The sequence below is a fragment of the Ceratotherium simum genome, chromosome 17 (genome assembly GCF_057802395.1).
Source record: "Ceratotherium simum simum isolate JZ-2026a chromosome 17, ASM5780239v1, whole genome shotgun sequence".
Lineage (NCBI taxonomy): Eukaryota > Metazoa > Chordata > Mammalia > Perissodactyla > Rhinocerotidae > Ceratotherium > Ceratotherium simum.
Genome location: NC_141916.1, coordinates 23,185,761 through 23,200,265, shown reverse-complemented (window position 1 = coordinate 23,200,265; position 14,505 = coordinate 23,185,761). Strand labels below are relative to the sequence as shown.

Genomic DNA, 14,505 nt, shown 5'->3' with positions numbered 1-14,505 from the left:
TCCCTTTTGCAAATGAAGACTATGTGGCTTAAAGAGGTTAAATGACTTACCCAAGTTCACATTGCCAATAAGATACTACTATAGGATTCAAATCTAAGACCCCATGACTCCAAACCCACATGCCTTCAAGAATAGAGATTCTCTTATGGTCCTAAGGCACAGGGTTCCATGTGATAAATGTCTAAAATAAAAGAGATAAATGTCTAAAATAATAACCACAAGGCTTTTGACTGGTCTTTCCCTAAAAAATGAGAAGAACAGATGCTAGCTAAGGTCATACTGTCCTTTTAAATTTTTGCTTAAGCCTGATCCCATATCAGTGGAAAGTCCTAGGCCATCTGCAATTTCTGGGAGCTTACTGTATTAGTTTTCTATTGCTGCTGTAACAAATATCCCACACAAAACAACACAGATTTAACATCTTATGGTTCCTGAGGTCAGAAGTCTGCCCCAGGTCTCACTGGGCTAATGTCAAGGTGTTAGCAGGGCTGTGTTCCTTTCTGAAGGCTCTAGGGGAATCTGTTTCTTTGCCTTTTCTAACTTCTAGAGGCCATCCACATTCTTTGGCTTGTAACCTCTTTTCTCCATCTCAAAGCCAGCAATGTTGCATGTCTTCAACTCTCCTACTATAGTCACATCTCTCTCTCTCTCTCCCTTCTTTTCTACCAACCTTTTCTACTTTTAATGACTCTTGTGATTACATTGGGCCCACCTAAATAATCTTTCTATCTTCAAGTCAGCTGATTAGCCACCTTAACTCCATCTGCAACCATAATTCCCCTTTGCCACGTAACCTAACATTCATATGTTCTTGGGGTTAGGATGTGGACATCTTTGGGGGGACCATTTTTCTGCCTACCATACTTAGCTTTTCAAGATAGTTTCTGGCTCTGTGTTTCTTTTCTCACAAAATTTTTGATCTCTCTCTATCTTGCCTCCCACATCTGTATTCTCTTCTGCAGGCCAACCTGAATGTAGAGTGTAGCCCCTCTCCTTGGTGTCCTCCAAAACCACTCACACAAGCACGCTTTACTGATGTTTGGGGCACAGAGGCAGAAACTCAAAAAACTTTAATTTTGAAATAAAAATCCTCCATCTTTTTAAAGACTTTCATCCCACCGTACAGCTGGCATTTTTTTTAAGCACCCTTCGTTGTAGGCTCCAGTCTCCTGCCATTTGACTTGTTTCTCTACCACATACAACTTCCCTCTCTTTCTTTCTCCTCCCTCCCCTTTCTTCTGTGTCTCCCCCATTACTAAGTTTTTCTGTTCATTTTCCTTGTAGAGCAGTTAAATTATTTTTTCCCTGTTTTTATAGAGCAGAAACCTCTGGGTTTCAGTGTGTCCTTCCATATTTCTTCACCAGGCATTCATCCTCCAACTTCAATATGAATTATCAAAGTCTGTCTCTAAACAAAGACATCCCTCTCCTCCCCAAAAGATTCTGATCTTAGCTGTGAAGTTAATATTTTTTTTTAGCCTACCGTGCAGTAAACAGCCCTTACCTTCATTGAGCTCATATGCAGATTTTTCCAGATGAGTAAAGGTAGGTCATGCACAAATACTGTGTTTGTATGTGAAAATAAATAGAGGAAAGGCTTAACTTAGATTATTAAGAAGCGTTTTCTGAAGGAAGTGGGTTAATTATTTAACACTGAATTTTCATGACTAATTGGTTGTCAGTGAGCTATTTTCTGATTTAAATATTAGGGGTGGAGGGTATATTTCCTAAACTGGTACCAAGAAATTCATATGAAATGAAACTTGTTCACATGGCATATTTTAAAATAAAGGATGTGCTATAGTATCCATGGTCTGTTTGTGCCTTCACTGTAAGTGAGTTGCATTACTTAATTGTTGCATTACTCCATTGTTGCAAATTACAGTAACCTGAACTTTGCCTTGGGTTATTTTTACCCCTGGCCTAAAAATTAGGTGGTGTGGTTTTAAATGATCTTTCCCTTGTTTGAAAACTGGAAATGCTAAATATTAGCCAAATTAGAGAGTGACTTAGGCTCTTCTCATCACAGCTGCTTGTCTTTGCATAAGTGCTGGTTTCCTTCCTGCTTTTTTCATACAAAAGCTTAACATACCAACGATGTATCAGTCACTCTTGCTACCTACATCCATCCCAAAAATATATAGGAAGGGAGAGAAAAGCCTTATAAATCAGCGGCTGTCTCCACGCCATTTAAATATTTCAAGGAACATAGTGAAGTGAGTTTCACCGTAAACTTACCTTCCTCCACCTCCCAAGCGAACTTGGGGTCCTTGACTAGGATTCTTGGAACAATTGAAGAAGCCTATCTGGCACTGTGATCCAGTTCCCTTTGGGCTCTCTGTAGCATCTAGAGCAGTACCTGGCATTTCGTGGGTCCTCAGTCAGAAGCACCTGAGGGGACGAGTGACTCATAGCTTCAAATACATAACATCAGTAAATTAATAGAATTGTTTGTTGGACCCAGAGAAAAAGCTCAGAGCTCTTTGGTCTTCCCAGGCTCACTCAGTATTTTGATATTTGAGGCATTCCTGGGAATTTTATTGACAAATGACTGGTACAATTCCTGCGTTAAGCAACTTACTCTGGAGAAATTTTTATGATAAAATGTTAAGGAAAATAGATTTAAATATCCAAAATGCTAGTAGCATCGTTCTTTGGTGTTTATATAATGGATGGCTGTAATTTTCTTCCTTGATATGTTTTCTGTATTTTCCACAATGGATATGCACTATTATGTAATAAGAAAAAGTGAACTGTTATAAGAGAAAATATCCCTTCTCCAGATATGATTTGGCTAGAGGATGAACCAGAGACATACAATAAGAGAATCCTAATACAGGCACCCCTCACTGGCCATACTCACTCTTTAAATTCGGGAACAGTAAACTCAGGAATAAAATAGATTCAGTTAGTGAAGGATGCTTGTATTCAAAATTAGCAAGTTGGAATACTGTAGTATGTCCTAAACAGAAATGGTGATTATTCTGTAGTATGTGGATTAAACACGATAACGAAGATACAAAGACAAAATGAGGTGTAAAATGCTTCACACCATGCTTTACATATGATAGGTACTTAGTCAAGGGCAACTTATCATGCTGCTGTTAATGCTAGTATGCATGGTAAATTCCTAAAAAAATTATTTTGTATCCCCTAGTAGAGGGAGGAAGCGTCCAGCCTTGGCCAGAGGAAGAAGTATCTGGCATCTGTATTTTTTAAAAGTTCCATAGGTGATTCTCATGTACAGTCAAGATCGATAACCCCATACTGGAATCATAACCGAATAGAAAACCCAAAAGACCAAGGACAATGATGGATGGACTGCAACCCAAGATTTCCTACTGCAGATGAGTGGTTCAACTCAGGAACACTGAACAAGAGGCTCAGAGTCTGTAGCTCAGAAAAGAAGGACTTCTAATATGACCTCATGTGATTGGGTGGGGGAAGCCAGTACAGTACAAGAGGGAAGCACCAGATGAGTTAGTCATGCAAGTGGTGGCCAAGACAGATGTTTCATCCTGAATCCAAATTGTGATGGATTTGGGGCCTCCATAGTAAAAGACTTGCTCTTTGGAGCAAGCGTGCCCCTCTGGGGCAGAGAGAGGATTCAGCAAGAGGCTGAGGCTGGAAGTGGGAGGCAGAGCAAAATGTAAAGCAGTAGAAACCAGTCATCTCAAGTGAATGCCATCAAGGGTGATGGACATGTGCGGCCCTCGTTACCAGCTGTGTCACAAGGCCCCTGGAATGGCTGTAAAACTGCAGATTCCGGGCCATCCCTCAGACTCGACTGATTATAGAGCTTTGGGTTGGGGCATAGGAAGCTACACTATCAACAAGCACTGCACATCGTTCTGAAAGGTGCTGAGGTAAGATCCACTGATCCAGACAGCGTTGTGTCCCCGAGCCAAGAGTCTAAGTCACTTAGGTCTTATTTCCAGCTGGCTTCAGCTAGTATAGCCTGTATTGGTCAAGAGAAAATCCCACACAGGGGGTTTTGATGTGTTAGGAAGCGTGCTAAATACCTTACCTGTTTTAAATCATTGGATCCTGACAGCAACACTGGGCAGTGTTGGCTTTATCACCCCATTTCATTTGAATTTGACTGAAGTTAAATAGCAAGTAAGCAATGGAGTGTGGGTTCCGATTCAGGGGTGCCTGAGTCCGTATCCCCTCCACTTTCCATGGCTTCCTGCCGTGTCCCTAATATCGTAGAAGAGAAAGAAGTGGGGAAAGATTGCGAAGCCAGGGGCATGTTCTGTTGTAGAGAAATCTCCCCTTGGTAAACAGTGGGGAGAGGCCAGTGATGAGTCAACACTGAGGTCAGTAGCAGTGGGAAACCCAGCATGGTGAGCTCTTTGTAATTCATATCTTACCCCGCGTGTATGCTTGTGCGCAACCTGCCCAACTGTCTTTACAGTAGTGTGAAGCCTTCTCATTGTCCAAATTCGAAATCCATACAAACATGTTTAATCAGCCAAAGCTTAGCCAGATGTTTATATCTGTATTTGAAGTTGTTTGTTGCTGTGCCTCTTCTGATGAGCTCCACAAATAAACCACAAGCCAGCTGTTGCTTTAAGGGACAACGGTTCTCCCTGCTACAGGTGCATACCTCTTTTCACTACCAACTCTGATTCCTTTTCAGGACAAAGTGCCATAAAAAAGGGAGCTTTGAGAAAGAAAAAGACATCACGTAATACAGACAACAGACAGCTCTGGGCAGTAGTATCCAGTAGTGGGCAGAGCGCTGGGCCGCCAGTTGAGGCTGTGTTTTCTCCTAGCTCTGCACTGTGACTTTGAGACAGCGTTTCGCTTCTCTGCTCCTTGATTTGTTCAGCTTAAGATAAGGTCTTGTACCTGTTTTATCTAATGTCGAAGTATGGCACTTTTTTCTCAGTGACCCTCAATGGCTCCCCCCACTTCCTTCAGAATAAAAAATGCCCAAATCCTCACAATGATCTCTTAGGCCCCAACCCCCCAAACCACCAGACTTGTTTCCACCAGCCTGCATGCGTCTGTCAAACGTGGGAGGCCTCCTCCTGCCTCCTGGTCTCTAGTTGCTGTTCCCTCTGCCCCTTTGCCTCCTTCATAGCCTCCTTCACATGTCACTCTTAGTGAGGCCTTCCCTGCCACCATCCCCACTCCCCCACCACTAATGCAGACACTCTCCATTCCTTGCCCCACTTTATTTTTCTCCACAGTACTTATCACCAGCTCACAGGCCATGTCTTTCTTTTATTTCTCTGCAGATGTTCATACTGGAAAGACCATTTTGAATAAGAGGAGGGACATGAAAAAAAAAGAAAAGTTAATCAAATGAGGGAAAGTATCTTTTAAAAACTAAACTGCTCACATGAAAAGGAGGTAGGAGAAAAAATAGCAGTTACACTTTTGATAAACCCAGGTATATAGTCAGCATTATTTTTCAAAATATTCTGGAGTAGGGAGGCAGAAATGAAATAATTTAGCGTGAAAACGAGAAATTAATTTCTTGGGAAGATTGTGTGTTCAGCTTCAAGTAATGAGCAAAATATTTTTATGACCTCGTTCTGATCATATTCTAATTTGTAATTGGATCTTTCTTGGCAGCTGGGTCATGAATCTGATTGGACGGTGTGGCACAGTTTCGGGTGCAGAAAAGATAACCCCCCGATGGGAACAGGACTACCATCTGCAGCTCATGGGCAAACTTGGATTATTTTATGAATATCTTGAAATGAGTAAGTCCTTACTGAAGTTTTAAGTGATGTAAATTATACTGGAGTGTGTTTGGGATCCCAAGAGCATCCATTATTAAGCCAAATAATTATCTAGTGTATTGAAATGAAGAGGAGTATGTTTTTCTCCACTAGATAAAATTATCCAATCAGGCTTTCAAGTAAGGTGACTGTGTGTATCTTTGTCAGTATTTATGTTGTACAGAGCTAAAGATTTATTACCAAGCAATGAAATAGAATATTCATTGAAGTACACGTTCACCATTAATTCTCAGAGCATTCTAGCCATGTTGTCTGAGAATGAACTCAGAACTATTATTAGATGTGATTCAGCTTGGGCTGGAGTCCATGCAGGCACAGCTGTTAGCCGAGACTCTTCTGAACTGAGTCATTTAAGCAAGGCTGTACAGAAAGCCTGTAGGAGCATGCTGCTTGGTGGCAGGAGTGATCACAGGGTCTCCCCCTTCACGCTTCACACCTGCCTTTGACAGTGTGTGAGGTGTGAAATAAATATCTGTTTCTTCTAACCAGTGGTTTCTGCTTGGTTCCTTGAGTGACCTCATGGTTAATCACTGGCTTGAATTCAGAACCATTTTGCTGCTCTGGAATTAAGATTTAGCACAGCTCTCCTCCTAGTTGAATGTCTTTGTCCATTTTGTAGTATTTGCTAGGGCTCTGTTTCTCTTCAGTTGAACTTGATTTTGAGCTCTCAGTTGCCTTTAAATGGATGCATCTCAAAATAGATTTCCATAGGAAACACTATCTTTTCTATTATGCATGACACGATTATGTCTCATAGAAGGCTAACAATTTACATGTTTTGTGTCTGTGCCCTTTCAGCTAACCGTTGCATTGAGTTACAGTATTTTTAAGCTTAGGAGAATAGAAAAGGAAGCACAACATTTTGGTTGACAGGCCTTGCATTTATGCATACAGGTTTGTGTGTTTGCAAAGACACCATTCTTTGTGGTTCCTGTTTACAAGTCTTCACGTAGAGCGTGGTTTTTATTAAATCGCATTCTATATATAAAATAATTGCTTTTAAAAATATACATTATACATGGAAACACATCTGCTTCCTTCGGTGAGTGAAAGGTTCATCTTGTAGCTTCTTCAGTCAACAATACTTTGCAGCCTGGAGTCTGATTTAAGTTTCATTTTTGCTTTCATATGTTTCATGACCAGGTTCAATTAAGGGTGTAGCTGCAGTACATAATGTAGGCTTTATATTTATTTATTTATTCTGTTTATTTTCAAAAAGGCTGTAAGATAATTACCTGTTATTCCAAAATGAGTCATAATTGTAAATATTTCTTATTGGAGCTATTATCAGAATTAAAAATAATAACATTCTGGGACAGAATATCATTTGTTATTTTAGCAGGAAAAAAACCTTGGAAAAAAGTTATTTTTCTGTAGTTGATTATCAAATAAATGGCATTGAGAGGAAAAGTTATATGGTCATGCTTTGGGGAGAAGTTAATATGACTTTTAAAGTTTCATAGTCTCATGAAAATAATTACTAACTAAATAATTCGGCCTCACCCTACCCTATAAGAAAGGATGGAATAAGAACTGTTATAGACAGATTTTTTAGATTTATTAAATTGTTTTTCTATTATCCAAATAATGAATTAGAAAAATTAATCCATTTCTGAGAGTAGGCAGTCTGTTATTCTGTATTCAACACCAGAGTGAAATCTATTTTTTGTTCTTTTAGTTTGTGGGAGATAGAATTTTCAAGTGCCTCTTGAATTATTTTTGTTCCTCTATAATAAATATAGAGTGCCTTTCACCACAGTTTTCTCCTTCCTGTTTTTCCCATGTTCGTTAATGATACCACCGTCTACCTTTTTAATCAGCCTCCCTGCTGCTGAAGGGAAATGTCTTCTGGCAAACCACCCTGGAGCCCTCCGCCCTTGCTTAGGCCTTGCCGCCAGCTACTGTCTCTGTTCCCCTCTGCCCGCAGAGGGAACTAGAACTTGCCTCTGCCTGAAATACCTTTCTCTTCTTTTCTACATGAGGAATTCTGGCCAAGCCTCAGCGGTAACCCTCAACTTTTCACGCAGATTTGCTGCTCTTTTCTCTAGGCATTAACAGCACTTGATTCCTGTCTGACGGTATGTGATTGGGTGCATGCGTCTCTCCCTGGCTAGACTGGTCCTTTTGGCGGTAGCTACCAAGGCCTTTGCATCTTTCAGTCCTCAGCTGGAGCACCACTGCCTGGACCTGGTACTCATAAATATTTATTTAAATGACTTGAGTTTGGAGTTTCAACACACACATATAACTGTTCGTTGAATTTACATTAACGTTGCCCCAGCCACCACCAAGTTCTGTGTAGCATACGTACTTGGGGGTTTTTTTGAGTCAAATTTCTTCTTTATGTTATTTAGTGAATTTCCCACCATCCTTTGAAATCATTAGAGTAACCCTGGGGTGTTAACCAAAATTGCCTCCCCACATGTGTGGTCCTGACTTCTGAGAACTCAGACATGGAACATAAGAGAAACAGTCAGTCTTAAAATCTGGAAGGCGTCAAGTACCGTTTTGTCCTTAGAGCACTGCATAGCGCTGACACCAGTCTCTCGGGAGCTTGATGATGCCTTCCCAGTGGGCAGGTGCCACAATCAAGTGCAGTTTCAGAATAGATTTGAAAGTGATGAAGTGGGCCCTGTTTGTCTCCGGCTCTCCCTCTTCCACCTTGCAATGTTCACTTGACCTTGCCTTCTTCTAAGTTAATTTTTAAAAATCTATTAAAACAATGGGCTTCGTATATAATTTTCTCCATTAATTTACTGTAATTAATACCAGCTGTTCTTCAGCATCTCCTCGCACCCACCCCTGCTCTCCCAGGACTCAGGCCTACCTTCCCCCTCCTCCCTTATCTCTGCTCTGTCTCTGCCCACCACCTGCATTGATGTTTCCTCATCTTTGCAGGATGAGCTTTCCAAAATGGCAACTAGGTCACTGGGGAAGCTTTGCAGGCCTCCTATCTCTTTACTCATTCATTCATTCAGCCAATGAACATTTATTGAGCACCTGCTATGCCAAACACTGTATCAGTTGCTGGGAATACCAAGATGAGTAAGGCTTGGTGCCTGCCCTCACAGAGCCAAGTGACGGGTGGAGAGTGCTTGGTCGATTGTTAGGAAGGTGAATACAAATCAGACTTCCTAGAGCAGGTGGCATTTGAACTAGATTTTGAAGGGTGAATGGAAATTAACTATCTAAAGTTTGGTAGGGAGAATGGACATTTCATGCAGAGAGGTGGACACATTTAAAAGTACAAGGGCATGAAACAGCTTGGCCAGATCAAGGAATGGCAAGTAAAGTATGGCTAGAACAAAGGATCCATAGGTGGGAATATCAGGTAAGCAAGGGCTATATCATGACAAGTCTTTTGTGCTTAGCCAGGGGACTTGAACTTATCCTTAAAGATATAGGGATACATTGGAATATTTGCAAGCAAGAGAATTGCATGATGTTTATGTTAAAGAAGGTCAGATTACTCTGGCAGCAGGAGGGAAGATACTATTTTGGGTAGAGTTCATATTTGGTGGGAGGAGGCTATTTTGGGAGGCTGACACTAGGTAACTCAGACAACAAGTGATAAGTGCCTAAATCAAGGCCGTGAGGATAGGAATAGAGATAAGGAGACAGATTTGATAAGTGTTAAGGAGGTGAGTAGGATGGCAGTTGAGGAATAGAATTGTTGAGATAACTCCAGGAGCCTGAATGTGCAGGAAGGAATAAAAGGAGAGGAGCTGGTTTCGAGGAAATTGTTCGGTGTTGGATATTTTGTGTGTGAGGTGTCTATGGGACATCTGAGAGGCGATGTCCATTAGAAAGCTGGATTCGCCAGTTAGGAGCTCAGAGGAGCTGCGGGTGAGGCCATGGGGGTGATTCGGCATGCCAGGCAGAGAATTGATAATGAGGCCATGGGGAAAGGGGATATTTAAAGGGTGAATGGGGCAAGAGAAATCCACCAAGAGAAGGGAGAATAACAGAACAGTTGAAAGAAATCTAGCAGAGAGTTGTGTCAACACAGAGAAGGCTTAGAAGGCGATAACATTGCTTAACAGGGATTTGAACATTGACTAAAAGGAGCATGATGAAAAATATAGGGGCTGGTGGAAGCAAGAGCTAAAGCCCACACTTAATTGCTTGACTGTGGGGAAAAGTGGAAGAAGCACTATAGCTAGATAACCTTTTTAAAAAAATGTATACATACACGCACGCATGCACACCCCTATCTTGGCTTTCTTTTTTTTGCAGGGAACAATTTGCCCTGAGCTAACATCTGTTGTTGCCAATCTTTCTCTTTTTTTTTTCCCTCCCCAAAGCCCCAGTACATGGTTGTATATCCTAGTTGTAAGTCGTTGTGGTTTTTCTATGTGGGGTGCTGCTATAGCATGACAACTGACAGACAGGTGGTGTGGTTCCACGACCAGGAAGCGAACCCAGGCCGCCGAAGCAGTGAGTGCCAAACTTGAACCAGTGGGCCATCAGAGCTGGCTCTATCTCGGCTTTCTAAATTTAAGTAAAACAAAAATCGAGGAGGAAAAATATTCCACAGAGACAGAAATGTTTGGCCATATCGAAAGCTGCCTAGTAATCAAATAAATGAGGACTGAAAATGTACATTGTCTTTGGAATATGCCCCCACCAGCAAAGTTAGCAAGAGGATTTGCAGTGCAGTGGTGGGGCCACAGCAGGAGGTAGGGCTTTGAGGAGGGAAGGAGTGGTGGAGAAATAATCAGTATAGGTACTTCTTCAACAAACTTGACTATGAAGGGAAGAAGAAAGCATAGAAAGTATTAGAGAGCAATATAGGGTCATGAAAAAGTTCCAGGTGAGGGTTATCTTTGTTTTTACAATGGGTGTTTTTTGCCTTGCTGACTTGATAAGTCTTTTTTGTTTTTGTTCTTGGTTTCAAAAGTTTAGAAAGTTCTTCTCATCTGACTATCAGAACAGATTATATACCATGTTGGTTTTTTCTGGTATTAATCAAAAAATTTTAATCCATCTGGAACTTATTTTGGTGTCAAAAATTGAGGACTCTGTACCGGTTTTTCCAGTGATTTAGCTAATTGCTCCAATACTTGAATCCACTGATTTGAAGTATCACTTTTATAATATACTAAAATCCCATAAATATCTGCATCTATTCTTGAAATCTGTTCTGCTTAATTCATACCTTCTGTTAATGCACTAGTTCCAAACTGTTTAAAAAACTGTAGCATTATAATATGCATTAATATATCCTAGAGCTGGTCTCGTTTTATCCTTTTTCAGAATGTCCCTAATACTGTCAATTCAAACATCCCTCCTCATTATTTTACTTGTGTATATTTCTTGAAGAACTTGAGCATCACCTTTCAGCTTTTTTTCTTAAATCCATTTGGGATTATTAACTAAATTTTCATTAGAATTCTAGATTATATTTTGGAGAAAAAAAATTGATGTGTCCCCAAACTTGAGTCTGCCGAATTAAGCGTATAGTACATCCTACCATTCACTCATTCATTCATCATTTGTTTTTCTTTATTTTTTTAAGTCAATTGTCATAGCAGTCTAAACATTTCTCACTAATTTTTTCCTAAATGGTCTGTGCTTTTGTTGTCATTATAAATGGTATCTTTTCTCTTTTGGATTTTTAACGGGGTTTATTACTAATATAGTCCTAATTTCTGGCTTCTCTTGAATAATAAGGAGATCTGGCGACACTGGGCCCTCATTCCAAAATGGCGACTATGAGTGGGTCCCTTTCATTAGGACATGCACTTACCAGTTTACCACAGTTGACTGCACCCACGCCACACATTTCTATTACTTGCCTGGCCCCTGTGGGTGGATGAGTTTATTTAGGCTTAGGTGAGTCGTAGACACAGATGTTGACATCATTACTTGGTGCTATGCTGGTGACCCTGTGACATCACTAACTCTGGTCTTTGCCTGACTTCCCCGAGTATTATGGCTCCTTCCTGGCCTGTGGACCTGCCAGATGTTTCCAGCCTTATCTGCTCTCATGCAACACACCTTGGCCTCTCAGACCAGAAGCAAATGCCAGCTCCTCCGACTTAGCCACCCCCTCCACAGTCTTGCCCTTCCTGGTGGTCTCTGCTCCTTGTCTGAGCAGTAGTCCTACAGGGGCTGTAACTTTTCCTCTCAACTTTTCCTCCTCCTTCCCTACCAGTTAGGAGGGAAGGGTCTAACACTGAAAAGTTTCTTTTTTAGATCTTCGCCCTTATCATTTCTAGCCTCTGACTCCCCATGGTACAGCTGACCCCAGATCTCTGCTGCAGAGATAGCAGCATCTATCTATTGCATCTATAGCAAGGGCATAAATTACAGACAAGGAAAAATGAACTCCTAAGCCACCACTTGAATTTTGACCCACTGTGACCACATAGACTGTAACAACTTCAAGATAAAAATTCCTAAAGAAGGATTATGTTTTGACTTACTAAGACACTTTTATCACATACATTTCTGTGATTTGTAATAATACCACAAATTCTCTGAATGCGCTGCACTTGCATTCGCAGACTCAGGGGAGCTGGCTCACTTGCCTATTTTCAGCATATTTCCTCCAAAATTCTGTAAGCATAGCCTTCTCAAAGGTACATGTCTTATTTCTTTTTAAACAGTAGATACTTCTACAGTATTCCTTTTTTTAAAAATCTTAAATCATGAATCATCTTCCAACATTGTATTGTTTCAACATTGAGAATGAATAATATGCTTAGATTGTCCCAAGTTTATTACCAGCAAACAACTTTGGTTGATTACAGATTTTTAAATATATTATTCCTATTAAGTGTATACATGTGAAAGAAACAGGCTATAATTAGTCTTCTTTCTAGAGATTTCATATTTGTCTTTTGTTTGGATTCTTTCACTGTTGAATGTTATTATTACCACAGATGTCTTTTCTCTTTGGGATTTAGTTTGTTGTTTGCCTTTCTCTTTCTTTATAAGAGTAAAGGAAAATATGTTGTCCTTCCATCCATCCACCCCTCCATGATGTGTGTCCATTCCATTGACAGTTATTCAGTTTGGGTTCGTCACCTTATTTGTGGCCTCTTTTCCACTGGCCCCTCTGTTGGCTCTGGTGAACAATATATTGGAAATAAGAGTGGACGCGTGGAAAATGACTACCCAGTATAGACGCATGGTGCCAGAAAAAACCCAAGACATCGGAGCATGGCAGCCCATCATGCAAGGAATAGCAATTCTGGCTGTGGTGACCAATGTGAGTAAACTTAGGCTTCACAGAGTAAAGACCTTGAAAAGTCCAAAAGTGCATTAGGGTTGCCATTTAAGGAATCAAATGTTTAGTATTTTTGAAAATGGGAGGAAGATGCCAATACTATCATCTGTATAAATGACATAGTTGTTATAACTGTAATTGTTATTCTTTTTTAAGTATATTTTAATTGTTTATTATTATTCTTGACTTAGAAAGTCAAGACCTCTTACAGAGGCAGTTGCTAAGAAGAGTAACCATTTATACTTTTGTTGCTCATTGCTGAAGTTTATATTCAATAGAAACATGGTAATAGTAATAAGTACTAACTCTTTCAGTCCTCACATGACTATAAAAGGAGTTATCCAATAGTGCTTTTATAATGGAGATAGAAATCCATCCATTTAGAGTTTGAGGATCCTAAAATAAGGGCTAACATTCCACCATATTTTACTATACATCCCAAACTATCAAAATATGAATTATTTGATGATGAAGTATAAACACTTTGTGCATTCCCAATCATGTGTTACTTTCCTTGTCCCCTAGGGCAGAGGTTCTTCAAAGAGGCGGGTTTAGAGCGAGTCCCATCTTTCCTCCCCACCCCACTCGTTGGTCTTTGCCAACCACTCTCTCTGGTCATTAGCTAAGCACCCTCACGCCCTGCATAATATCCCAGCTGTGAGGGAACAGAATTCAGTTGTATATAACCTGTATTGATTATGGACCAGTGGGAACGGTCTTTTTTTTTTTTTTGCACAGGCCAACAGGGAGCTCTCAGGCAGAGCAATTCCCATGCCAGCCCATCAAGGGATCTCCTTCCCTAGAAATACCTTTAAAACCAGGGTTATTTCCTCCCTTATTTCACTCCCTAGTCACAGTCTCTAACAAAATGATATCCCAGTTTTAATTTCTTAATCAAGCCACACTTGCCCTGAGTCCCCCAGCGTTTTCCCACAAGCACTTGTAGAAATAGAACAGAATTTGGCAGTGCCTGTGGGTCAGGCCCCTGGACGAGGGAAGTTGCTGAGCCCTGCAGACTCTGGCATCAGACCTGAGCTCCAGCTCCTAGCACTGCAGCTTCCCAGCTGCATGATCTTGCGCCAGGCCTTAAAACTGCAGAGCTTCATTTTATCATTTGTAAATTGAATAATTCCTATCACATATTTTAAAAATATTATATACTACCAAGGGTGGTTAGGGAATTCAGTGAGTTAATGTGTGGAATACACAGAGCCTGGTCCTCATGGAATGTTAGCTGCTGCTATTTTATCATCTTTATTACTCATCATCATTAACAGTGACTCCATGTAGACTTGGACAGGTGTCTAAACTAGAGGCACAAGAATTTTACAATGTGTCACTATCTGGACCACAGTTACAATTTTACACAATGAACCAGGTATCTGGAACCCAGCTGTCAGCCCCCCACTCCCGCCCCAAGAACCCTCAATTTATCTGAATTGCATGCTCTCCCTACTTTTTGGAGAAAGTTGCAGATCACGCACAAAAAACTTCTAGGTTATGTCAGTTTCCATT

General features: G+C 40.7%; 1 protein-coding gene across 2 annotated transcripts in view; it reads left to right on the top strand.

The window, feature by feature from the left end:
- Positions 1-14,505, top strand: part of ANO6 (anoctamin 6) — a 188,333-nt gene that overhangs the window by 160,480 nt on the left and 13,348 nt on the right. For both annotated transcript variants that reach the window (XM_004428921.3, XM_087442527.1), the window contains 2 exons: positions 5,587-5,717; positions 12,767-12,972. In XM_004428921.3, coding sequence (XP_004428978.1) covers positions 5,587-5,717; positions 12,767-12,972 — 337 coding nt within the window. The remainder of the gene's footprint in view (positions 1-5,586; positions 5,718-12,766; positions 12,973-14,505) is intronic.